This window comes from Diorhabda sublineata, chromosome 3 (assembly GCF_026230105.1).
Source record: "Diorhabda sublineata isolate icDioSubl1.1 chromosome 3, icDioSubl1.1, whole genome shotgun sequence".
NCBI classification, from domain to species: Eukaryota; Metazoa; Arthropoda; class Insecta; order Coleoptera; family Chrysomelidae; genus Diorhabda; species Diorhabda sublineata.
The window spans coordinates 32248629-32275237 of record NC_079476.1 but is presented as its reverse complement, the minus strand read 5'-3'; the positions used below and the strand labels follow the sequence as shown (position 1 = coordinate 32275237).

Sequence of the window (26609 nt, the reverse complement as noted above, 5' to 3'; positions counted from 1 at the left end):
TATTCATGATTTTACAAATATATACTCTCAAAAGAAGAGAAGTTAGCGTAGCGGTTTTTCATACTTCAATCCGATTTCGACTACATTTTTATGAAAAAACTTGCACTGCAACTTCTTCTAAATTAATAATTGGAAAATATACAAAAATATGAAATATAATTCTTTGCAAACCACACTTTATAAAGAATTAAAAGTGTACTAAAAAATGAAAAATAAGGACACGATAAAGATCGTGGTGGACGTCATTCGTTTGTTATGAATGACGTGCAGTTTTATTTATAATATATTATTACCATATACAGGACCGTTGCTTGCTGAATAATTGAAATTATAAAGAAATTTGTTATTTTGAATATATCTGTTCTATTATTCAATGTTATATTATCAATTTTTTTTACTCTTTATTTATAAAGTATCATTCTCGAGTATGGATTCAGAGATTTAAAGTACTTTTAAAATGTCCCATCTCTCACAACCTTTATCCTATCAGAAATTCAAAAAAGCATTAGACTGGGGTTCAAGCTACTTCAATTGATTTTTCAATCTCCTTAAAAGGACTTTGCAGATATATCCCTTCGTGAAAATATCGATGATGTATCTATCAGTTGCTTATCACTTTTGCTGTGAAATATTCATTTTAAATACACAAACGTGTATTATACTTTTCCCCAACCCACAACCATGCTTTCCTTGCGTGTAGTGTTGAGATTCTGATTACCTACATTTTTCTTCATTCTTTTTTTTTCTTTAACACAACGGTGGTTCGCATTATTCACTTGCTAGGTAATTACTATTTTTAAATGTATCAGGAGTTATCAGATTGACCTTGTGGTTTTTTTTTCATTAATCTCTATCAATGTTAATGATTCGTGCGAAAATATATCACTAAAGCTTTGAGTACAAGGTTTAAGTTTGGACTAACCGATTTTTATATAATATCGTAGTATTTTGAAAGAACTTATTGGAGGCGATTCAGAAACGGAAATTAGTTGATACAATATTGTTGCTTCCATAATCGTATTCGTGTTTTCTCTTTTTGCTTAGAAGTTGGCAATTTTTCTTAATTTGTATCGGCAGCTTTCCATTTCCATTAAGTATATGAATCTATATATGACTCTAAGAGTTTCAAAATATTCTTTCTACCCCATCATCAAAATCAGAAGCTTTAGCCAATTTCATCTTCAGACCTGCTTGTAGTTACGACTAGTGATAGGTAAAACAAGACCAGGCTGGGTTGGGCTGATATAGCTTACGTGATCTTGAAGTTTTGGCCTCCCATGTTTTGGTACTGGTCTTGCTAGAAAAGTATTGGGTGTCTTCTTTTGAGATACATCTCCAATATTGTTAATTTGTATACAAAAATTTGTTATTCTGTGAATTATGACATTGACCTTTCATTTGTTATTGGTGTTTTTCTAGTTGTTGCCTCATTTAATTGCTGTCGATACGTTTTGTAATTTTTTCCTTCTCTTTTCTGCTTTTTTTCTTCTATAATTGCCTCTTCTCAGCATTGATTTATTCTTTTCATTCCTGCTTTGGCTTTTCTAGACAAAAGTTCGCCTTCTGAATCTTTCTCCATTCCTCTTCAATTGATTATTTTTTCAGTTATCCTTTCCCCTATATTTCAAATTCATGTGCTACATTTTTTATTTCAGTGTTTTAACGTCATATCTCCATTCAGTCTCAATTTTATGACTTATCGGAAGTTCTTGTTTGAGTATTGCTACGACCAATGAGTGGTCACTAATGGGGCATGCTCCGCTAAAGGCACTACAGTCGTTAATAGTTTTAACATGTTTCTAATATATATTTAAAGGTAATCGATTTGATTTTTTGTCCTACCGACTGGAGATATCCATGTAATTTTATAAATGTCTTTGTGATCAAAGGCCGTGCTTGCTATTTTTATTTGAATCATTCATAAAAGTTTGATGCAAACTTCATGCATGAAATATATACTTAACTTTTATACTTAGGCAACAATTGAGTAACTATAAACCGCAAGATACTTGTACTAATTGGGATTGGCCGCGAGACCAAAATCAGTCTCGCTCATGATTAATTGCGGCTAATATCAATTAGTGAGACTACATCCAGCTATAATCGATACCACCAATCATAGTGAATCATTGATAATGAATTAAACACCAAATGCATAGATTTAAATCATGTTCTTGATTTTATAGGATCCAAACATTGCCAAAAAAATCCAAAATTTTTCATTTTAATTTCATATTCCTCAAGTTTGCATATTTCTAGCTTTCAATCAAGAGAACCGGACATATGTCTCTCACAAAAGCGTATAAAAAGTAACCGCTACTGTACTTTCTTTCACTCTTTTTGACCGATTTAGAAATTATATTCTTTATGAATGCAAATGAATGAAAAACTGTGAATATTATAAAGGAGGTCGTAAAAAACATGTTTTTTTAATATAAACTCACAATAAGACACACCCTGACAAGGTAACTACGCACTTCATAAGCAAGTGCCGAGTTACATATCAGGGCCAGCTGTAAAGAAGGGGAAGGACTACTCAGATAAAATCTTCACGAGGGAGGTTGTAAAGGGTTCATCCAAGACAGCGAAAACACACACATTCAGATGCCCAGATAACTAAGAAGACAAGAGTGTATAACTCACAGGCTAACTCTTAAACGGACAGAAGAAGAAAAAAAAAAGATCTCTCAGAATCAGAGCTCAGAGGATAGTAAGGAGTCTACGCGCGAAACTGTGACGCAAACGAGGATGAAAAACTGCCAGAATGACAGAGGTGGTGGAATGTCCTCTTTCGCATCCATCAGCGGATTTATCCAGGTGGATGCATAGAGGGTCTAGCTGTCTTACACGTGCAAGTGTGTAGGTGTTTTGGAAAAACAATCGCAAAATTTGAAAAATAAGCATCATTAGTCTCTAGGTTATAAAAGGGTCTGAGAATTTTATCACATAGCGCAGGGAAAACTTTCTTTTGTAAAACCAAACACTAATTTCAAATTCAGTAAAATAGATAATGTAGGTACTGAAGAATTCACCTTGAAATTCGATAAAATGATAGAAAAAGACTAAAGTAAAATGTATCTACTTTATAAATGTAATGATGCTACGAATTATTTAATTGATGATTACTGCGTATCATAGAAGTGAAACAACTAAGAAAAAAATATTTTGTGGTTGAAAAATATTTTTATTTTGATATTCAAGGTGTAAGGGATCTATTAATTGATCTAAAATTATGCAAATTTTCAATTTAAACTCAATTTTGATAAAGAGCGAAATAGGTCCAACTTCAATTTTTAACTGTGTTTATAAACTAATTCTCTATCAAAAGAGATCGAAAATTAACAAGATTCTTCAAGAAAATCGTTTATAAATGTTTTAGAAGTGAAAATTTTGAGAAATGTGATATTCAAAGTAACGCAACAAATTGATAGTTTGCCAGTTAAACTTTGAAAAATGTAGTGTTCCGAAATTATTTGATTAGAAATAAACATTGACTTTTCTCAAATCTCTGTACAAGTATCTAATAAATAACAAAATCATATAAAATGTATAAACATTGAGGCTTAAAACGATAACAGTTCAAAAATCAATCTTAGTCACGTTTCCGCGATTCGTCAAGATTTTGTCTTCAAATATTTTTTATCGATTGCATGTCACTTCATGGTTATTGAAAATTGAGTTTCTCATCTGTTGTATTCATTTTTTTGTAATGTTTTCTTTTGTATTATACGGAGTATTTCAAAAAAGGTGTCCTCGTCACTAGAGTAGGTAAAAACTCAATTAAGTTTGGCGAATTTGCAAAATTGTAATGAGCTTTTGGTGCGAATATTTTTTGGAAGCTTTCAAATCCCATGAATTTGTTTATATTTGACTCTCATGGAAAGTTCTTCTTATACGATTCTTAATTTGAACTGAACTTGAGCATCAAACAATTTCACATCAAGATACTCTTGGTAAAACTTGATCCTGTGTTGTGTTTCCGAATGATATGAAAATTATGAAATTATAATCGATGCTGGTATGAATAAATGATACAGTTGTAACTTATTTTACTTATTAATTAATATGCATCATATGAATTTGCGTAAATGAGACTTCATCCCTTAAACGGATAAATGTTAAAATATTGGGATTAAAGGTTCTTCTTTCTTGTAACGTTTAACAAGAAACAATTAATTGGTATATATTCATTTCATTGTTTGATAGTTATGAGGATAAGCTAACAATAATTAGATTTTTTAAACTTTAATGCTAGTAAAATTAGATATTATTGATCATAACCAACTCAATTATCAAATACTTCGTTATGTTTTTAACCTTTGGGGCGAGTATTGAGGACCTACCAAATAAAAATACATTGAACGACGTGGGAATGTGAGACCACAACATAATTTTAGAATTCTGGTAGAGCAAGGAAAACACGAATTATCAATTAAGAAAATACTATTTTTAATTTAATTGATTAAGATCCAACAAATAACGTAAGGATTATGGCTAACAAACAAAAACCTCTTCTGCAAGTACGTGGTGGAGAAGCAGCTACACCCTTATCATTTCATACAACTGTTGTCAGGCGATCTACCGGTTACAGTGGATTTTTGCCAAACATTACAAGGAATGACAGTCCTCAATCCAAATTTTTCAGAATAAATACGCCAATTAATTTATAATTTTTTATAATAATCCTTTAATTTTTGCTGCATAACTTGGTCCATCTATCTCTTTCTATGAATCTATACGGGTGATAAACAATACGATCGTGATACCGAACTGATTTTTGGATTGCCCCTTATAAAAACAACTCCAAGTAATGTAACTAGAAAAATATAAAACTGTTGTTGACAAGAATACAAAGTTCAAATTAATTGGATATATTTGTTCATCTTAATTTCATTTACTTCCAATTTAAAACTTTGTTGAGTTTGCACCGGATACAATTTAAAAAGTTTACAAAAGCCGTATAGAATCCTCAGAAGGTATAAAAAAATATCTGCTTTAAACTTCAGAAAACTTTTTTAAGTTGCACTTAATTACAGGTTCTTATCTTCTATGCAGTATAGAAACTTTGCTGTTGAAATAAATACAGTAAAGAATAAAAAGAAAGATACTGAAATGAAATATGTGTATTGTTTATGAATGCTTCGTTCTAAACAAACAAATATTTATTCAAAATGTCATTGATAATCTACGTAAGGTATAAATTTCTTATTAAATACATAACTGATAAACTTGAACTAAACTTTGATGAAATATCACAGATTCATATGAAAAGTTCGTACAATAGATACAAATCAAATAATAAACATAATAAACCCTAGACCAATTCCTAACGAGGGTGGTTCAAATATAAATCCGAAGTTTGCTATGAAAAATTTTATTAATATTAAGTTACAGAGCTGTGGTTTTTTACAGTTTTCTAGATAGTATCCATCATACTATACACATTTTTGTCACTTCTCTGGAATCGTTCGAATGCCTTTTTCGTAATAATCTCTTGGATTGTCACGTAATAATTTGCACACGATGCTACATTGCTTTCGAATCGCTGTCCATCAAGTGCCTCTTTCAATAGACCAAATAAATAATAGTCAGATGGCGACAAATTGGGACTAGAAAATTTGTTTCGTTCAATGGTTCCATCGCAATCCGGGCTTTATGAGGTCTGGAGTTGTCTTGCAGCAATATCACACTACGTATTGGAATATCGCGTTGTTTTGAATTGTAGACAGATTTTATCGTGTTTCTTTAGAAGGTTACTATAATACTGCGCATTCACACTTCGTTGTTCAGTGAGAAAATCAATCAATCAATTACTCCTCTAATGTCTTAAAACACGGTACATAACACTTCGCTACTGATAGTACAATCTTCGCTTCAACTGGCGGACTCCTTTCTTTGTGAATTGTGTGTGAGTGTGAATTTCTGTTAAAAATTCGGAAGTCTAGGCGCACATCCGGCTGAAATTTTCCGTCAGTCTCCTAAAATGAGTTTTTCTACAGCGCTTACGTTTTTATAGTTAATACTTGAGTCTTGGAAAGACACTCATCCCCGAATTGCTGGAGTTTTGAATGTCGGCATATTTTTCATTATCTTACTCCAAAAAACGAATAATGATGCGGTCTCGGCTATTCTCCACCTTTTGTAATAAACCAATCTAACGTCCAGTGTAGCTACTTAAATTTGATAGAATTATCGAAATTTCCTCGTTGCAAAAGTATTATTGATAAAAAACTGAAAACCTACTTGTTCAACTCCAAATGGTTGAGATGAGTTAAATGCTTCAGTTGAAATCAATACAGCTGATAATTGACTACTAAAACTTGATTTATAAAAAGTCATCAACATTTCAACTTTAATGAAGCGAGCCTGATCACATTCGTTTCAAACTGACTAATACAGTGGAAATCAAGCTAGGGCTCAGAGATGAGTGTGTAATTTCATCACTTCTTTTAATGCAGAAGAAATCTTCACCAAAGCCCTCCAAAGTGAGATCATGGGAGTAGTACTTAACGACACTCCCCTGAATAATCTGTGTTATGCAGTCGACACTCTACTTCTCACCGAAAACAAGCAAGCTCTACAAAATATAATGAATATTGTCACCAAAGTTAGTCGAGAATATAGTTTGAATCGTTAAGAAGACTGTCACCAAAAGTGAAGTGCCCAGTAAACAACTGTATGTGTCGAGTCGAAATAATGGAAAAGTCGAGGGGTATAACAACAATTGTTGACTGCTCGTTTGATTACTCTTTAGAAATAAGGATTCGAATTGAAAAAGCCCGTCTTTTATAAAGATCAAGAAGCTTCTTTGTAGCCGCGATCTGAGCTTGGAGCTGAGAGCCCGGATATTCAAGTGCTTTGTATTCCCAGTCTTTTAGAACCTTTAGAACTTTTAGATTAGAAACCTTCAAGATGTGGGCTTATCTTAGGTTGATGAAATTATCATGGACAGAGCATGGAGATGGCATGATGATCTTAGACAACATCTATATATTGATTGAAGCACAACTATTGCGATTGCGATAATAAGTCGTCTCCTTTTTTTGTGACAAAAAAGTGACCGTTCTACCGGTTTACTCAGCGTTAGAAAGCATGATAACCGCGTTTTCTAAGTACAATAACTTCAAATTCCGGTGAACAAACCACAACAAACAATTGATAAATTATTGGTGTTCAGTTTATAAACAGACGTACCATATAGATACATTCTTGATTTTAAATAAATGTAGTTCTAATATTTTTTCTCCAAGTGCGTACTTTGAAATTATAAGCAAAAAAAACTGATATCAATATGGTGCATTCAAATAATGGCTGTCAAAATGTCACTTCTCGCAGTAAATTTGTTAGTAATTGCAAAAAACAAAAAAAAAATGTTAAATAGCACACATCAATCTATGACCTTTTATTTTCCATTTCTTGCAAAACATTTTCCGACATTGATAATGGTCTATAGTGGCTGAAAATTGTAAAACAAAAAATTAGTGATTTTAGTTCTCATTTCAATAATCAAAATGTTTTGAGAAAGATTCTAATAAACAATATTTAACAAATATTCAATTTAAAATTCAGAAATTATTTTACCATTCAAAATTATTACTAGTAAAATAATATAATTCTTACTCATTTATTCAGTTGTCACTATTAGGTTTTCTATTATATTTAATATAAAAGTTTGCTACTTTTAGTGTCAGATGATTTTAGAATTGACGCAGTTCCTCAGAGGTTGATGAGAGTTTTGGTTTTTAAAGCTCTAATACAAGGTAATTGTTACAAGAACGAATATCATATAGGCGATTTAGGATGGTGTTAGATGTGAGATGTCTATTTTGAAATCGTTTACTGTATCCTTCTAAGAAATACCACAAACTTTAATATATATTCAGCAGTTCTCATTAAAGTTGGTGATAACTATGAACAAGTCTTAGTATTATAAAAAATTATTTTGATTGGATTGAAGTGAAATCATATGTTCACTTTTGGAGTATATTTAACTTAGAGAAAAACTTTGGTGTAGTGTTATTGATATATTTTTTGAAATACTCTCCATTCAATGCTCTCGACACCATTTCTTTGTAATAGTAGTTTTGGGAGTTAAATTGTGGATTCATATTTTTTTTTCATTAGTTTTTTTTTCACTTTGCTCCGTTGTTTATTTGTGAGTGAATCCGCAATCTCGGAACACAGTTTGAATAAGTATTTTGATGTACTCAATATTTTCTTATTCAAAATGTACATTCAATATGAGTTTAATTTTTGTTTCATTCTATTTTTTTTTGAAATAACTCATTATAATAGCTATATGGGGTTAAGATAAGTACCATGAATTTTACGTGAAAATAAATATTATTGCACAAATACATAGTAAAGGTTCTGATCTGTTCGAGGTACTTTCGCTAAATATTTGGCAGGAGTCAATAACGAAGCACTGATAATTTTTATATAGATATAAGTTTTATGAATTTGCATACTTATTACCTGACATTTTAGTGTGCGAAGGAGATCAACAAGTTGAACAGTAATTATGTAACCAGAATCATTTTGTTTAATAATGTTATACAAGTGTTGAAATCTGCACTAATTCACGATGTACATGGTTTACATGAGGATGCTGAAGTTTTGGAGAAAGGAAGGCAGTGTTATGTATATTGGGAAAATTGGGATGGAATAATTTGAAATATGTTTTTATTATTCTCACTCGAATGAGGAAGTTGCGGAAGAACGTCAATGATATTGAACGAAATGTATTCCGATAGAATTTAAATAATAAATTGAGTCTGTTAGCAGCAAAAAATAATCGAGTTTTTTGGACGAAGCAGCACAAATAGTAGAAAACAGTACAGTTAAATACATTTCATATCATTATAATAAAGTCTTCAACAGCTTTTTAATGGCAGAGGGATTGATTTTGCGAAACAACCAGAATATTTGGAACACTATTTGCTATATTAATTTGATGAGTGAATATTTCTACTGAAAATACACGTTAACAAACAAATTTTTCTCTACAAGAGCCATGAAAATCAGATACTTTTCAAGGAAGGTCACGCACCCTGTCCCTACAACCACATAGGATGGAAAAAATAATTCCCGATTCGTAATCAGAGACAACATGGAATACAAATGGTTTTTGCGATTAGTACTTCATTCCGGAGTCACTTCCTGCATTTTCTAAGTTATTTTTTGGGAGGACCCGCTTGCCTATAGGATCAATATTCGTTTTATTCATAAAATAATTATTAGATATCTTTGATGACTTACATATGAAATACAACAGGACGGATGATACGTCATAGAACGATGGAAGGTGAGGCAATATTTAGAAAATGTTTCCACCAAGAAGATTAATACATAGATATAAAAAGTTTTTTGATAATTTTAGTCACCAGATTTATTCCCATTAGAATATTTCTGTCGGGGTTACTTCAACTTAAATATATACAAACAAGAGATGTTTACACAGACTTTGTGGCATTAGTTATTATTAAAACAGTTGGTTATATTCATAGTGAACACGTTTTCCACTACACTAAGATTTGTGAATACTGGTTAAGGCAACACATAAACACAAAATTTGTTTTGTCTCGATTTCATTTCAAAAAAAACGAGACAAGACTTTTTGATAATTGTTCAAACTTTTTCAATTGTACATACGAAGCGACTAGACGGTCTCATTTCTGTTTTCGTTAAGTTTTTATAATAAAACATCCCGCTCTTAAAGCTTTTTATATACATACGATAAATTTCACAATAAATGAAATTTTCTAAACATCTGTAAAATGGCAGTAAAAAAATGTGGATATTGATATGATATTCTATTAACGCTAATTGAAATCATTATTGGGGCATTTTTAAATTTATTTTCTTGGGAAATATTTTCTGCTTTGTTTTTCATAAATGAACCATATTTTCAAGATAATAAAATTTTTATTATACATACAAGAATGAATGTCATGGTTTGAAATTAAGTTGTTCGAAACGTAACAAATTGCAAACTTTATGGCCTTAATAATGCAATTTATACATCATCGTCGGAGAAACATGGTTCTCAACCTAGTCTACTGAGGTCTGTAGACTAGACCATATACAGACGAAGATTATTATTTTTTTAAAATATTTAAATAATACATTATGCATAAGTATATAATGCGTAATTTTTTTATTGATATACTTTTTATTTTATATACGCACATTGTATCTAATAGAATATTCTGTACCATAAAATTTGATACAGTTAAATTTAATATTAAATAAAAAAGACGATAACCTAACCTAACTATTCAAAATACGAGGATGGTCCCAGAAGTACCTGGCCTGACGTAGAGATAGTCGTAGTTGCTTGAAAAGTACCATAAGAATTAAAATAAGTATTAGAAATAGTGAACGTTTTCAGTAAATTTTTAAACATAAAAAAATTTGTAATTCTTATTTGATACAATACTTTTATTTGAAAGTCCATAGCCCAGCCAATATAAAACCTGAACTAGATTCTACTCCGAGTGAGATTGCTCCTTCGTTATCCATAGTGAAATATTGGGTAGCAAAGTTTAAACGAGGTCGTACGAAGACCAGAGTCGCAGTGGTCTACCAAATGTAGTGACGACTCCAGAAATGTTGAAGAAAATCGGAGCAGTACTTCATGAGCGTCGACTGAAAGTAGGCGAGCTAGCAGACAAAGTAGCCATTTCAAAAAGTGCGTTACATCGCATATGATCTAAAAATTTGGATATGAGAAAGCTGTGCGCAAGATGGGTGCTGCGTTTGCTCATAATGGAACAAAAACTGCGCCGTGAAGATGTTTCCATCAAGTGTTTGGCAATGTTTCATACAAATAAAGCGGAATATTTTTGCGCTGTTTTATAACCATGGATAGAACGTGGGTTCATCACTTCATACCCAAAATAAAAGAACAATCAATCGATGTGCATGGGATAATTTTCATTGACTATCTTGAAAAAGGAGAAACTATTAACGGCGAGTATTATGCGAACTTATTGCAACGTTTGAACGTAGGAATCAAGCATTTAGCAAAGAAGGAAGGAAGTGTTGTTTCATGAAGACAATGCACCTGCTCACATATTCGTTATTCCAATGGCCAAAATTAATGAATTAAAATTTCAATTGCTACCTCATTTACCCTATTTCTATTCTTTAAATGAATATTATCACGGCAAAAGAGTTGATGGCAAGAAAACAACTACGTGTTGAATTCTTTAGGCAGAAGTTTTCTTAGAATACCAGAGTGCAGTTTAAGAGATTTAGAGGATTATGGACAACAATTTGAAATTTGAAATAAGTTGTTTATTGTAATAATATTGAAAACAAAGATCAATCCTGAGAAAGTGATTAAACGATTAACGAAAAGTTATGAATTATCTATGAGAGCTGAAATATAGGTGGTGGTACGTTTTCAACACTTGTATGGTCTGAGTAAAGTGTTTTGATTATGTGTTGATCAATCTTCTTCTCAATTTGCATTTGCCTTGTCTTAATGTCAAAATTTGACAATCAATTGGTCAATGCAATCCTGAAAATACTGCTCTAAAGATGCGACCAGCCATATTAATTTTTTCGTTCTTCTTTCGAAGCATACTAGTTTATTAGTTTAATGCACACGTCAAGGTCTGTTATCAGTTATTCTTTTTGGCTTGCTCAAACCGTGCACTTATAATTTCTGTTCCTGGGTTGCTTTCTTCGTGTCATTCTAACCTTTTTCATTGTTTTTTATTCATTATTACTCTATTCATACTTGCTAGAATAATTGAATTTCTTATTTTTTGCCAAGAGATGCTTATTAACAATTATCTATACCATTTAAATTAGAATTCTCATCATCAATACCACTGTATAAAAAGACTTTATTTAAAATTTTCTCAGCCTCAGAATTTATACATTTTTCTGTGAGTAACTACTAGTTGTTTATTTAGTTTTCGAAACATCAATCATAAAGACCTATTTTCTAGTGGGTGAACCGAATCATAATTTAAGAGGTGAAATATTAAAATATATTAGAGATTATATGTTTTCATACCACAAGAAATGGATCATAGGTACTTGTTGATTTTAATACCGACAGGGCGTGGATATAAAATTTTATCAATTTAAATCACCCGTTATGAACATCTAGATGTTCGGAAAAAAATCTATTTTTTTGGAGATCAAATTAAATATAAAAAATTGGAAATTATCTCAATATATATTTTGATTGCAGAGCTAATAAAACAGATATTTTGAACTTATATCCTAAACTTTAACTTCCATAGTAAGAGTATTTCAGGTAAGAAGAAATAGTTCAAGAGAGAGTGTAAAAGTCAAGTTAATCTTTCCTTCAGTCATTATTATAATTGCGCTGTATTGTGTAAAATCCCTGGAGGTTTCTTAACGAAGAATTCGTCCTTGGCTAGGTCTGGTTTGAAAAGCAGGATCGGAATTAGAGAATAGAGTATTAGATATTTTTAAAGTTGGCCCAGTGATTGAATTATTATATATTAAATATGTATCAACTTGAAAACTTATTCTTTAGATTTTTATGTCTTATAATTTCTGTAAAATTCTCTCATTTTAAATGTCCCGTTATAAACTACTGGATTTTTGGAAAATAATCTACGTTTTTGGGGATCAAGTAAAATATAAGAATTTCAAAATTATCTCAATATCTATTTTGATTACATTTAAAGAGATGATAAAACAGATATTTTAAACACACATTCTAAATTTTAACTACCATAGGAAGATGATTTCAGGTGAGAACAAATAGTTCAAAAGAAAGTGGAAAAGTCAAGTTAATCTTTCCTTCAGTCATTATTATAATTGCGCTGCATTGTGTAAAATCCCTCGAGGTTTCTTAACGAAGAATTCGTCTTTAGCTAGGTCTGGTTTGAAACGCAGGATCGGAATTAGAGAAAAACTTGCTCTATTATTGTTTATTTGTAGTTTATTGAATATTAATTACGTATTAACTTGAAAACTTGCTTAGATTGTTACTTCTCATAATTTGTAATTTTAGCTTCTACTGATGTCTTTTGATGGATTTGTAAAGTTAAGCTGATAGATTATGATCGAGATATTAGAAAAAATAAAATTAGTAAAAACACTTAGATTTCAGATGGAATTTTTTTCAAACATATATAATTAAGTTAGAAAATACCAGGAATCTGTGATTTAAACAGCCACTGTGGAATTACTTTGAAACTGATTATAACGATATTTACAATATAACCCGAAAATGGAACATCCCTCAAAATATTTTATTGGATTTGGCTATTTTTCGATATAAGTGAACCAATTTAATTGGATTTTGAAGAGACCAATTTCAGGAGATCAGACACCCTGATACAAGGAATTGCTTGCAAAATTTCTGGATACATTTCATCTTATTAGAGATTGTATTGAGAACTGTATGTAGGTGTCAACTTCAACAAATATGGTAGACTTAACTAACTCATGAAGGAAGTAATATCAGTTTGCAATGGAAATCCTTCTTCTAGTTAGATAGCAACTTAGTGATATACATAGAATGTTTGATGAGTAATTTCGATTTTAATATGTGAAAATCCCTACACCTCAACTTAAATATATCGTAACTTGTTAAGATTAGTCTGTAATTCTATGAGTGCTTCATTTCCTTCTAATAATTCTCTTTTTATTGACATCACAGTACGTTTTAAAACATGGAATTCGTATATCGCTGAGACTTTATTGGAACCAAAATTTAAAGCAACAGGAGCAGCAAAAGAAATATGTGAAAGTGAAAAGAAAGATTTGGCGAACGGTACGATGTACAAATAGAGATTGATTCCAGTAGAAAGTCTTGTTGTGAGACTATTAGAATGGGTTTAGTGTACTTCGAAATTATTCCAAATGGTCAAGCTATCAATGCCGAGGTATTTAGTGGACAGCTGATACGAATTTTAGAGTTGTTATCAAACAAATATAGTTAATAAGTTTAATTAACCGAAAGCTGGTTTTTTACAACAAGATAATGCTAAACCACATACTGCGAAAGTTCCGCGAAATTAGATGCTTTTGAACTCTTACCCAACGTAGCATTTAGTCCGTATCATGCACCGTTTGAGTAGTAATTATTTAGATCCATGACGAAATTATTGTGTGGGAAACTCAACGTAACAATTTTTTGCATTTAAGACAAGATAATGATTTTACCAAGGTGTAAAATAACTTGATCATGTAATAAAACATTAGAAACTGACATTACTTATGAGATGCACTAGCAGAAGGAGCAATATAACTTTCACAAGTTTGGTAAACTTAACTAATTATTGCTTCAACCTTGTATATGGTATATCTAGTCAGTAAAATATATATTTTTTTAGAATCTGTTTCACTGATACGAGACCGGGTTGAGAGAAGAGTAACTTCACTTGTGCAATAACACTGCTTTTAAACTGTATTTAGACAAGTCAATAAATAGGCGCCACTCACTGGGATTATCCCCAACAAACTTTTTTCCTGATAGATGTAGATTAAATATTCCTTCACGAGTAATATACTATTTTTTCTAAATAAACTTCTTATTGAAAAGTATAAAAATTTATACTTACTCTTTACTAACGTCATATATCGTGTAGTGCGCTGTAAAGGATTGTCGAAATACCTAGAAGAGAAATAAATTGAAAAAATTAAAATTTACTGGCTAAATTTCAAACAAGGCTTTTGGAAAACTTTTACAGCTAATTCCGTTATAAGCAAAGCGAGTGGATATATATCATTCGTCGTTTGTTATTTTACTCCAAAAGCGTTGTGTATTTTTTCCTAATAAAAACAAAAAAAAATAAATTGCGATTTTTAGCTTTATAATTTAGAAGGATTTAAATCAAGTTATAGAGGGCAAGTTATGAAGGAATAATTTTTTTTAAGTAAGTTGAAGTGAAATGAGCAGTGACAGAGAAACTTTAAATAAGAGTCCAGAAGTATCACAAAATTGATTATTAAAAAAATATCACAGAGAAGACTGCACCTACAAATGTCTTGTTAGAAATTATAAATTAAAATATCGTAGAATTTTTGAAATTGGAAAATTGATTAAATGCACAATATTATTTAAATTGACCTTTGATCTATTTGATAATTTATAGCCAGCACATTTTGTGAGCCAATGTTAATTTTATATTTCCAGGTGTATTGAAGGATTATGACTATCTCTACAATCTGGGACAGTTCGTGTCATTTTTTTTAAAATAATACCGCGCGGAACTCAACTAGAAATTAAACAGCAGATAATTATAGATATAAGATGAGGTGGGTTGGCTTGAAGACAAATTGCTTGTGAGCTAAACCGCTACCAAAGAATGGTGAAAACCTTGTGAATCGGGCGGTTCAGAGAGGAATCTCAAAAACATGAGCATCTTCCTCATAGGTTATGAGGCGATTTAATCTAGGGTGGTCTAGGGATGCTCGCTTGGTTAGGTAGAAATTCAAAAATATTGTGACGTAATAAAATAAATTGCAACAAAGACTGCTGAAAATCATATTCAAAATAGCCAAGTGTTTTAGCAACGAGAAGGAACTTTAACTTTGATGATCCAGATGGCTTAAATTATAACTGGCATGACCCTTTGAAACGAAAAAAATGTCAAGAAAGCTACATTTGGGTGGCGTGTTGATGATTTGGGCTGCTTCTAACAGAAAGGGAAAATCACAAATCGTGTTTTTTTCAGTTATACATCAAAATATTTTTGAAGAGTTCCTATTGCCATTTATTACATTGGTGTAAGAAGAGAAAATAATTTTTCTTCAGAGTAATGCTCCGATTCATATTGCACGCCCTACTAAACACTGGTTTGGTGGTATCGGAATCATTTTAGATTAGTTAGCCCATAGTCCGGATCTCAATCCAATAGAAAAATTGGAGGGATTTGCGGCAAAGAAAGTCTACTACCTTCAGAAGCCAGAAATTCAAAATATTAGTGAACTCAAAGAGAGAACACTAGCTTGCGAAAACATACCAGAAACCACGTAAATACATAAGTAAGAAGTGTTCCTTAAAGATTTTTGGAGATGATAAAAGAATGGCAGAAGTTCTCATCAATAAATTGTATTCACTTATTAAAGAAACAGAAAACTTTTAACTTCATATTTTTCACAGCTTTCTTTTAATTTCTACTAAGTGGAGCCAATCTCAAAAATGTTAAATTTTTTAGTAAAATTGTAACTAATCATTAACTTGAACTTGAAATGATATCTTTTGTCATTCAAATTCCAAAATAAATGGTTTAAACTTATTCAAAAAACTTTTATTTTGAGTTCATATTTTTTCACATAAATATTTTTGAACATTACAGAATTCTTCACTTATCTCTAGTACAGAGTAAAAATAGGATAAGAAAATAATTTAAACAATCTGACTTGATTAACTAATACGTGAGTGTGTTTGAGAGAGTGATGACCCTATGTATATCTTGTTACACATTGAAAGAGAACGCAGCTGTGTTATTTATAAAAAATTCATCTAATCGAGAACCAAAGTTTACCGCACAGCGTTTTCCAATAAACTGAATGAGACCTTCAGAACATTTTGAGTGAAGACGATAACTCTGTTATCGAAACGCGTAAGGATCATGCGAGTGTTAGTGAACAGAGCCTCATGATCAACCTTAACAGTTACAAAATAGTTATTCATGATATAAGTGTTAAAAGTAAGATTTCATTTCGTGAGTGGAGAGGATTGAAAAATATATTACTTTTAACACTTGTATCATAATGATTTTTCATAAAACTCTTCTTACAAAAAAATTTTTTCTTAACTAAAATTAATCAACTGAAAAATAAGAAATTCGTTTGGATATTGCTTTGGATTTGGATAGTTTGGATAGAGCATTGGTTCATGGACCACTTGCAAAATTTTGCTGGATCCGGTGGACCCCCCTACAGCTACATCGCTACCAATTTCCAAATCTCGAAAAAAAGTGACGATTAGATCTGTCTATGGAAACTTGCGTTGTGGTTGAGTTTCAACGACGAATTAACAGTTTTCGAAAAAAAAAGATTAGAATTTATTTGTTAATAAAATCTAAACTTATTGGTATTGATAGAAGAAGTCAAGACAACATTTTAGTTCTTCACTATCGAAAGCAAATAAACTATCATGGACCCCGCTTACGATTGTGGACCCCCATTTTTTGTCACGTCCAGCGTAGACGCCCGTCGAGTCTTCCGTGGATACCTAATGTTCCACCTGGACCACTTTGGGAATCACGGCTCTATAGTGACATGGTTATTGTCATAATAACATGCAAACATTTATTTAAATTTGTGAAAATCCAAGTATTTGGTGTGGTTTTATTGGCTATTTGTGTTGTAGGTACTGCAACATCAAAGATGATTAGTAAAGAAATCGAAACTGAAATTGTCCGTTAACAAGTTACGTTACCCTACGGCTCCTTCTGCATATCATACGCATTGGAAATAAGCATGCGATGCAAGTTATACACTATACTTATTCTACGGCCTTAATAGATAATAATGACATGACGTAACAATCAATATGAACTTCTTATTTGATGTCATTCAAAATTCCCATTTATGTATAATAAAAATACCAATTATACTTTGAATAACAAAGAAACGATATTTTCATTCTTTTAGGTACAGTGAGAGCTATACAATAATAAGTAAATAGAGCTGTCATTCAATAATGTCAGCTTGAATTAAAAAATCCCTTTTAACGTCAGTTTTACAAAAAGTATTTTGTATTTTCAAATGTTCATAATATTGATATCTATATTAATTATTTCGCATGAATTTTCAATCTGTTTGGTTATTTTCAATGAACGTTTTTGTCTATGTCCTTGATAGAAAATGAATGATTTTATGTAAAATTTTATAATGTGTATAATAAGATATTGTTCCCTCTATTGTTATGAGCTTTATCCGCAATGTTCTCTCATTCTGTTCACCTTCTACTGAGGGAGTCTTTGATAATATTAAAAGTTTCCACTTTCAAAACAATATTAGATCAACATAATTGATTCTATCTTCAATTAGTAAGAATCAAACAATCATCCTCCTCAGCCGTAATTTCCAAACTTATGTGAACAATGCTAAATAAATATCACGTGAAGCAAATCAATAAAATGTGGTAGTGGATGGTTTCAAGGCTAAGCTGCTTTTTAACACTGTGCATCTCATATTTTTGGGTCATTGGAACAACGTTTCTAACAATAATCTATACATAATTTTTCTTTTCTTCTAGGCTAGGTAGTTTTTCACTTCCTTGATCCATTTTGATCTGGGTCTAACTCTCCGGAATTCCATAATCGCTTCCTTTTCTTTCCCATTTGCCCAAGTAACCATTCAGCTCTCTATTGTTTTATTAACGTCTCTATATCTTCTATCAGTTCAATTTGCCTAATTTTTTTAATATAAAAGATTTCTAGCTAATAAACAATTGACCTAATAATCCCCAGATATTAATTCTTATGAAATGAACGGAATAAATCAATTAAGAAACAAATAATAACAAACCAAAGAGGTCATAATACTTTCAAAGAATGCTTGTTGTTAGGCAGTAAATCAACAATACTTCCATCACTTCAGGTTTAATGTTCGCTATAAAATAATTTAACAGAAGTTCATTCATATTATTGATACCATAAAACGATCAGATTCACATTTAATATCCATATAAATGTATTTTATGAAATTGCAACTTTCAAAACCTGGCAAGTTTGGAATGTTCAAAGTGATTTAATAAGCATAAAACGAACAGTATTGGAAAAACAATGCTCAAATATATATATATATATATATATATATATATATATATATATATATATATATATATATATATATAAATATATAAATCAATTTATCAAATATATTAAATACATAATCGACAGATACATTGCAAACCTTATTCAATTAATTATTTATCGAGAGACTTGATAGTAATTTCTATCTTCTAATTTCTTTGCAATCCATACTGCATCTCTTGTAGTCACAGCGCTTCAATGTTCCTCAGAATATAAAGTGGATAAATCATTTTTTCCTCAGAGAATCAATTCAGAACACCCCACATTCCAAAAAACTCTTTTTTCTCCTATATTTTCCCATCTATCGGTTTTTTGAGTACATGTGTGTTACCGCTTATTTATCTGTCCTGGCGAATTGGTACTATCTGTTCTCCTAACCTTAGCTAGACACATTTTATTTCAATGTGTATGGGAGTATTACATTACACTATTCCAGAATATTTCGTGTTTTCCTCTTTTCTTTACAGCTATTCCTTTCCTTCTTAAAGCATCAATTCCATTATTTGCACTGTTTTTGTATCTTGAAACCAATACTTTTTGTGATAAAACCCCGACAATCATTTTATCAGGATTGTGCCTACTTTGCATACATACATAAATAAATATCTAATCTTTATATCATTTTTCAAATGTGACAAAAAAAATAAGGGTGTACTACTCTTCGAAATCACTTGCAAATATTTTGACATTCTGATAAATTAGGGTAGGTACTTAATGATCTTGGAATTGAACAAAAATAATTATCCATCGTCGTTTCACAAACAAAGCAACGTTATGTTTTTTTTAGATTGATTTAGAAATGCTTTTCTAGTGAAATATCGGAAAATACTACGACCCTTATCAAATGTTTAGCTGTGTTATTCTAAGCGTGAAAACGTAGAATCGCGAATTGGAGAGAATCGAACAGACCACTTGGCGCTTTCAGATTTGGAAAGATGCCTCATACGTATTTTCCAATATCCGCAGAATACTTACTGAATTTATAGACGATGACGAGTAGGAGCTACGTAAGATTTCTTATTTTAAATAAATTTCTGAAATTTGGACAATCATTCGAAATAACTGGTGTCTTAAATTCACGATGAGAAAAAATTGATTTTATTTTGAATGAACGTAAACATATTTCAAAGAAATTTTTTATATATCACAAAAATGTTTGGAATTTAAATAGAAGTAGTGACAAAGCTAACGACATTTTTGACCGACTTACTTGAAGCCCATTATTTGAGAAACTGTTATAGACGATCTAAATAATATTGCAAGGTCGATCTGAAGGTTCTAAAAATGTGTTTAGAACACCTCCAACATGTCGCGATTATATAGTTAAGCTGCATTTTCAAGTATGTTGTTATCGCGACTATTTCAATAAAATGAGAAAAGTTTTCTTGTAATGTATTTACAAAGGTTCATTATTAGTTTAGAATTATACACGTACCAAAACTTCGAGTTTTACTAAGTAGATCGAAACGGACATAGCTCATTTGTACTCTAAGATATCCATAAGTCAAATTACAGAATGAAATGGCGGTTTAAATAACTTGAAAATCTGTTCAAGCTCTCATTTCGTGACCACTACCGCACAATAATTTATCTTATGGATGCTTTGAATGTTAATGAACTCATGACTTTACATGATTGAAATGGTTGGTAATATTGATTTTTTCTGTACCTTTTTCTCTACTTGAATACAAATATCACGGAGACAGGATAACGCTCAACACCTAAATCTAATGTTTTTTTTTATTTGGAATACTAGAGACACAAATTGGGCTCCATTTGAAACCAAAATTTGACAAATATTTTCAAGCTCAACATTCATACATTGAGGACAAAATTACCGATATTGCTCTACATTTTATCTACCATTGAAAAGTCACTAGAAATGAATGAATACTCGCTCGCACCTACTTTACTTTACAGAAGCATTTAATAGCGATTCAAGTGGTGCAATTCCTTCGCAACTAGCGTAAACTAGAATAAAATATTCTCTTGTGATTCTCATTAAATGGAAGCTAATGAACCTGGTAATGCGCTCTGATTCTGGGGGATTTTTCTTCCGCATATCTGCTGCGCCCACTTCTATGTGGGCGCATCGACAAACCAACTGCTTCGAGTCATGGAGTTATAGTGAAATCGCAAACACTGATAGTTATAATTTGTACTGGAAAATTTCTACAAAAATATTAATACGGAAAAGATTGCAAACCTTCTTCCACTTCACTTAAATAATTAGTAAGAAAGTGAACTTTAGCGATAGCGATAGTATCTTAGACTTATTTTATACAAAAACTTCCTCTGAAACGGAGTGAAGTCTGTATGACTGAGACTGTCTGTTGAAAATGGGGTCTCTTTTCTAAAATTTCTAGAATCGTTCAAACCATACTTACCTTCAAAGACTTATGTAGATGTTGTAAAACCTAGAATTAAGTTGAAATGGTGCTACACATTCTTTGTGAGTGCCCAGTACTGAGTAGAAGGATAATATTGATCCTTAGTTATCTTTTCACACACGGACTAGCGTAAATCTCTGGTCACACAAATAGCAAAATGTTCCGGTTCCGGTTACGATCTTCTTATAATCAGTGATTTTTAAAGAGGTACAGGATTTGGTTTTGAAAAAAATGACAAAAAATTTGAAAAACTGGAATCTTCATTGGAATCATTAGAAGGATCAGTATAATTTAATGTTTGAAGATTATTTCATGCAAATGTTGTCTGTGGCTCGCTTTAGATAGTCCATGCGCAAGATCCAATTTTGGCACACTCTCTCCAACATATCGGCCGGTATTTCACGAATAAATACTTCAATATTAGCTTCCAGTGCATCAATCGTTGATGGTTTATCCCTGTTTAGACATGTAGACTGTAGCCTTAACATGGTTCCACAAGAAATAATCCAAACGCGTTAAATCACACGATCTAGGCGGCCAATTGACGGGTCCCAAACGTGAGATGAAATGTTCACCGAAGGCGGCTCTCAATTTGGCCATTGTTTCGCGTACCGTGTGGCATGTGGCACCGTCTTCTTCCATTTTTGGCAAAAAAAATCGTTAATCATCACACATTAGCGCTCTTCATGCACACTTTTGAAGAAGTACGGCCCGATGATGCCACCGGCCCATAATCTACACCAAACAGTGACTTTTTCAGGATGCATTGGTAGTTCTTGCAATGCTTCTGGCTGGTCATCACTCCAGATGCGGAAATTTTACTTTTGGTGTATCCATACAACCAGAAACGAGCTTTGTCGCTGACACAATTTTTTGATAAAAACGTGGATCTCCCTCCAACTTTGCCAGCGCCCATTCACCAAATGTTAGATGTTGTGGGAGATTGTGTGGCTTCAATTCTTGTAACAGCCGTATCTTATGAGGTTTTACACCCAAATCCAAAATTTTCCACGTAGTGGAGTAACAGAGGCCGAAGTCATCAGTAACATTGTCGGATACAGCTGCATCATTTTCCTCGGTCCTCACTGTACATTCGCGTGTTAGTGGTTTAATGTCCAAAAGTGTAAACTGGGTTCGAAAGATTCCAAATAGTTCCATCAGTAGGCCGTAAATTGGAAGAAGTGCGCGATGCACTGTGCCAAGAACGTCTGAGTAAATACTCAATGGTGCAGTGAGGTACGTGTAGGTGTAGGGTTCGCCACCAAAAAATTTTTCTTTCTTTTCATCTTCCCTTTTTTTATCAACAAAAATACATCTGCAAAGGAACAGCGCTGGTGTCGAGTTTGGGCAAAAGTTTCAGCAATAAATGGCTAATGTAGCTACCACCGTACGTAATCGATACCAAGTTTTAAGCTTAGGCTTGAAGAGAAAAAAAATAGTTCATACAGTTTACTCACTACAACAGAGTATCATGTCTGATAAACGTGTCTTAAACTTTCATATCGATAAAAGGAACTATTTGACATGAATATTATTAAAGAGTTATGAGACAACGAATCTTATACTGCGAAAGAATCGATTACATCTGAAAGATCCATATGATTTTCAACTAATCGAACAATGAATAAACTTTCACCTCCTTCTATTCACAATTTTCTGAAAAGTTTGAACCGCGAAATTTTCAGGTTCGAATTTGTGAAAAATAACTATTTATTTTGATTTTTTCGTCACCTCCATTTTAGCTCTTTCATCTCCATGAATCACTCCAAAATATTTGAATAGCTTTGAAGTAAAATATTTATTCAAACCCCTAAGAATTCTCTCACCAATACCAACTTTATAATTCCATCCACTAATCTTCCAAGAACTTCATCCGTATGAAATACATGGAATGCATGAGTTCCTTTTTATATCTGCTATACTGTATCTTTATTGTGAGCAGGACTGTGATTTGTCACATTTGTCGCTATTGGTTTCATAGAAATAGTGTTCGGAAAATGAAAAATCATTTAATATAACAAAATTTAACGATTCAAATTGAATATGTTTTCTATGTATTTATTTTTAAGTCCTCGATTTATTGTCTTCTACTTATTTCTATTACTGTCGACACATTCAAATGCAAATATTTTTCATTCTTTGTCATTTACAGAAAAATCTTTTCTTCTATCAAAATTCTTGACTGTTCAAGTGACTGTACTTAACGTCAACATTTTTTAAAACAAAGATATACTTTTTAACATCTAGAAATAACAATATGAAATTGTTTCACTGAACCTTTTTTTTCGTATGCAGAATTCTTTAATCCATGCGAATTATAGAGGGGCTTCTTCTTATCTTCTTCAATCACCCATCACCCACATAAAGCTTGAAAGACGTATGTTACTAATTTGAGGACAGAGCTTATAAAGCAAGCAAACGTGAATGATTAGCAGGCGCTTAATTCTAAATTAGTAATGAATAAATTCAACTGATGGCAATCTAAACAATTTTCGTGTTAGATTTTCAAAACATACACGCATATCCAGGTCCGGTTTGAAACTAGTCTTGAATCACGTAACGAATTGTTTTAAATTTTGTTCTTATATCTACGTTAATTTTCGAATAATTGCTTCTACCTATATCGTTTTAGCAAACATATCGTGGATATACTTCTAGGAAGCAAGGCGAACTCAATTGACAGTGCGTGACTTGAAGTTGTTAATTTACCAATGGATAAGGAACCCTCCTCCATAAATACCATTTGTATACATTCATTCTACCTTTACGTTATCTTAATAACATCTCTATCGTTTATTACACATTCTGTTGAACTTTGAAATTAGGTTAACATGATTCGCAAGTTGAAACTCATATTAACGTCAAATTACACTTACGAGCCGTGTCTTATCGAGTTTCTATGTTGAGACGGTCTTCTTAATGTAATGGTTAGTGTTTATCAAAACAGTTAATTACATCGATACCCACAAAAACTAATCCAAAGTAATGTGATAATTACAGACTTGTTAGCTCCATGAGGAATACATTTCTAAAGGCTTCTCCCACCATAATTGCATCTAACATTGCTGGAAACATCTGCTTTCCATTATAAATGTTTTGAACAAAACTTAATTAGGTGAAATTTAGTGAATTCGTCTGTAAACCAAAATAAAATGAAATTTCTGGTCCACTGGTAGCCAAAACGAAATAAATTATAAGTTAATCGGAACGCATTCGGGCTTTCACGATATAATGATGTCACAGCTGATAGATGTCTCACATTGAGGTGAAATACCAAATTATTGGACATTGTAGTTTTAATGCCAGACTGTTGGCCGTACGAAAAAAAGAGAAATCGATTTCTGTATCCAAATTTCAATTTTGATGTTCAGAGGGGCCCGGAGGACATTTTTTTTTTATTTGGAAACTTATCTGCTTTGTTAGAGGGTGTCTTATAAATACACCCATTTCCAATGTTGACTTTGTTTATTATATAATTATAAAAAACGAATGCCATATTGTTTTCTGGTCTTAAACCAACTTTTAGTAAGATCTTTGTGACATTGGTAGAATCATGTTTTGGGCTTAGATGCAAAAAAAATTGTCGCATCATATTTTAAACATGGTTTTTGGGGGATCCCGCTTGCCTACTGAATCAATATTCGTTTAAAACAAGTATTCCGTCGGTTATTTAAAAAATAATCGGGTTGTGTTTTTCAAAGGTGGTAGGGGATTGGACTCTTTTGATTGATTTTGATTTCTATTATTACTTACTGCTATATAAGAGATAACAGACAACAAGACGTCATTGTCGGAAAACGGAAGCTGCTATTTAAAAAGAAAGTAGGTTCATTGAGGCATTAGTTATTAGCTATTACATACTATTTTGTTGTTATTTTTATGAACAACTTATTCCATAATTATCATTTGGCATTTTTGAAACCTAGCTGACGCAAGTTTCGATAATAAAGTTTCAGTCTTCAGAGATTGAAGGTAAGCTGTTTAACTTCAGAAAGTATAATTGCGAGTGTTGGTGTGGTGGTAGTGTGAACAGTGTGTTCAATATTTAGTGATTGCAAATAAATAGTTTTCCTATATGTATCGACTATTTCAACTACATCAACTATTTACTACATTAAAATCCTAAATAAATTTTTCAAATGACAATATTCGATGTTACGAAGAATGAGAGTACTTTACTATCGAACAAAATTCATTGTTTCTTAACATAACTCGTATACGACTTGAACATTTAGATGGCTGCAATTCACGTTTCATACCATACACAATTTTTTATGACTTACAATTTTTTTTTAGTAAAATAAATGTAAAATCATTGCATGTCTTCGAACAATCCATACTAGAAAGTTTTCCGTTTATTTTCATGATACCTCGTATACGAGTGGATAATTTTTTTATAGAATAACTGCATTTGAAATTTCACATTATGCAAAACTTATTAATTTTTTTCGCAATATTAAAACTAAAAAGTTTTCCATATGCTGCAAAGTTAAATACACACAATGATTATGGAACTGATTATCAAAAGTATAATAGGAGAAAATTATTAGGAAAAAATTGATCAAATTCGCCAAAAAATGATCCCATTGGTCCTCAAACGACATGAATTGACGTGAATCGCATAAATCGACGTCGATAGACATCATAAGACATCGATCAACATCAAATGAGAATACACGTCAATTGTAATACTTATTTTGATAAAGCCGCAACAGGTCGAAACGTCAATTTGTATTTAAGAAATGGTCTAAGGAATAAGAAATTAGAGAAACCTGCTAATTACCTTCATATATAAGGTAAGATTGAGCTAAACTTTAGACTATGGTCCGTCGAATTGGATGTTCATATTTTTATGGCAAATATTCCATGAGGTAAGGAATTATATACGAAATTTCAAATTGCGGAAATGAATAGCTTTTGAGAAATTGATTTTTGAAAATGTGTGTTTTTCAGCTTTATGTAAAGCAGAACGTAATTCGTTTAAGACGCTATTTTGGTTGTGTCATGTATGGCGTGCCCAATGTTGCCATTAATCATATTATTGGATTATATCTTAATTAATAGAATTTTCTCAAGAATACTGTTACGGTTACAATGCCATACTCCAATTTAGTTCGATAATTTATTTTACAAATTAAAATAACTGGCCTTTTCTTGAAACACTGTTTAGTCCGTAATTTTTCACAGAGTTGGTAACACTTTGGCGTAGCATTTTAAGTCATCGTTTGTTATTCTGACTGTTGAGAAAGTTAGGTTAAGTTAGGTTGGGGTATTATTATTATCATTCTGTATTTCCTTTACAACTTCAACCAACTATAGAGCTGTACTCTATGTAGTCAGTTCTAATATAGACCCATTATAATCTTTGTTTTAAATCATTTAAAGATAGGCTCCCATCCTCGCAGCTCTTTCCGATGGGGAAGGGGGCACCCCTCGCAGCTCCTTCCGGGGC

The 26609-nt window shown here is 31.8% G+C and overlaps 1 protein-coding gene across 4 annotated transcripts in view; it reads right to left on the bottom strand.

Annotated features, from left to right (window-relative positions):
- The window catches only part of LOC130441890 (dipeptidyl aminopeptidase-like protein 6), a 197628-nt gene that overhangs the window by 29229 nt on the left and 141790 nt on the right, over positions 1–26609 (bottom strand). For 2 of the 4 annotated variants that reach the window (XM_056775715.1, XM_056775716.1), the window contains exons 7-8: positions 14559–14611; positions 7400–7456 (exon numbers count right to left, since the gene is read on the bottom strand). In XM_056775715.1, the coding sequence (XP_056631693.1) occupies positions 7400–7456; positions 14559–14611 (110 nt within the window). The remainder of the gene's footprint in view (positions 1–7399; positions 7457–14558; positions 14612–26609) is intronic. The other 2 variants (XM_056775717.1, XM_056775718.1) reach the window with 1 other exon arrangement.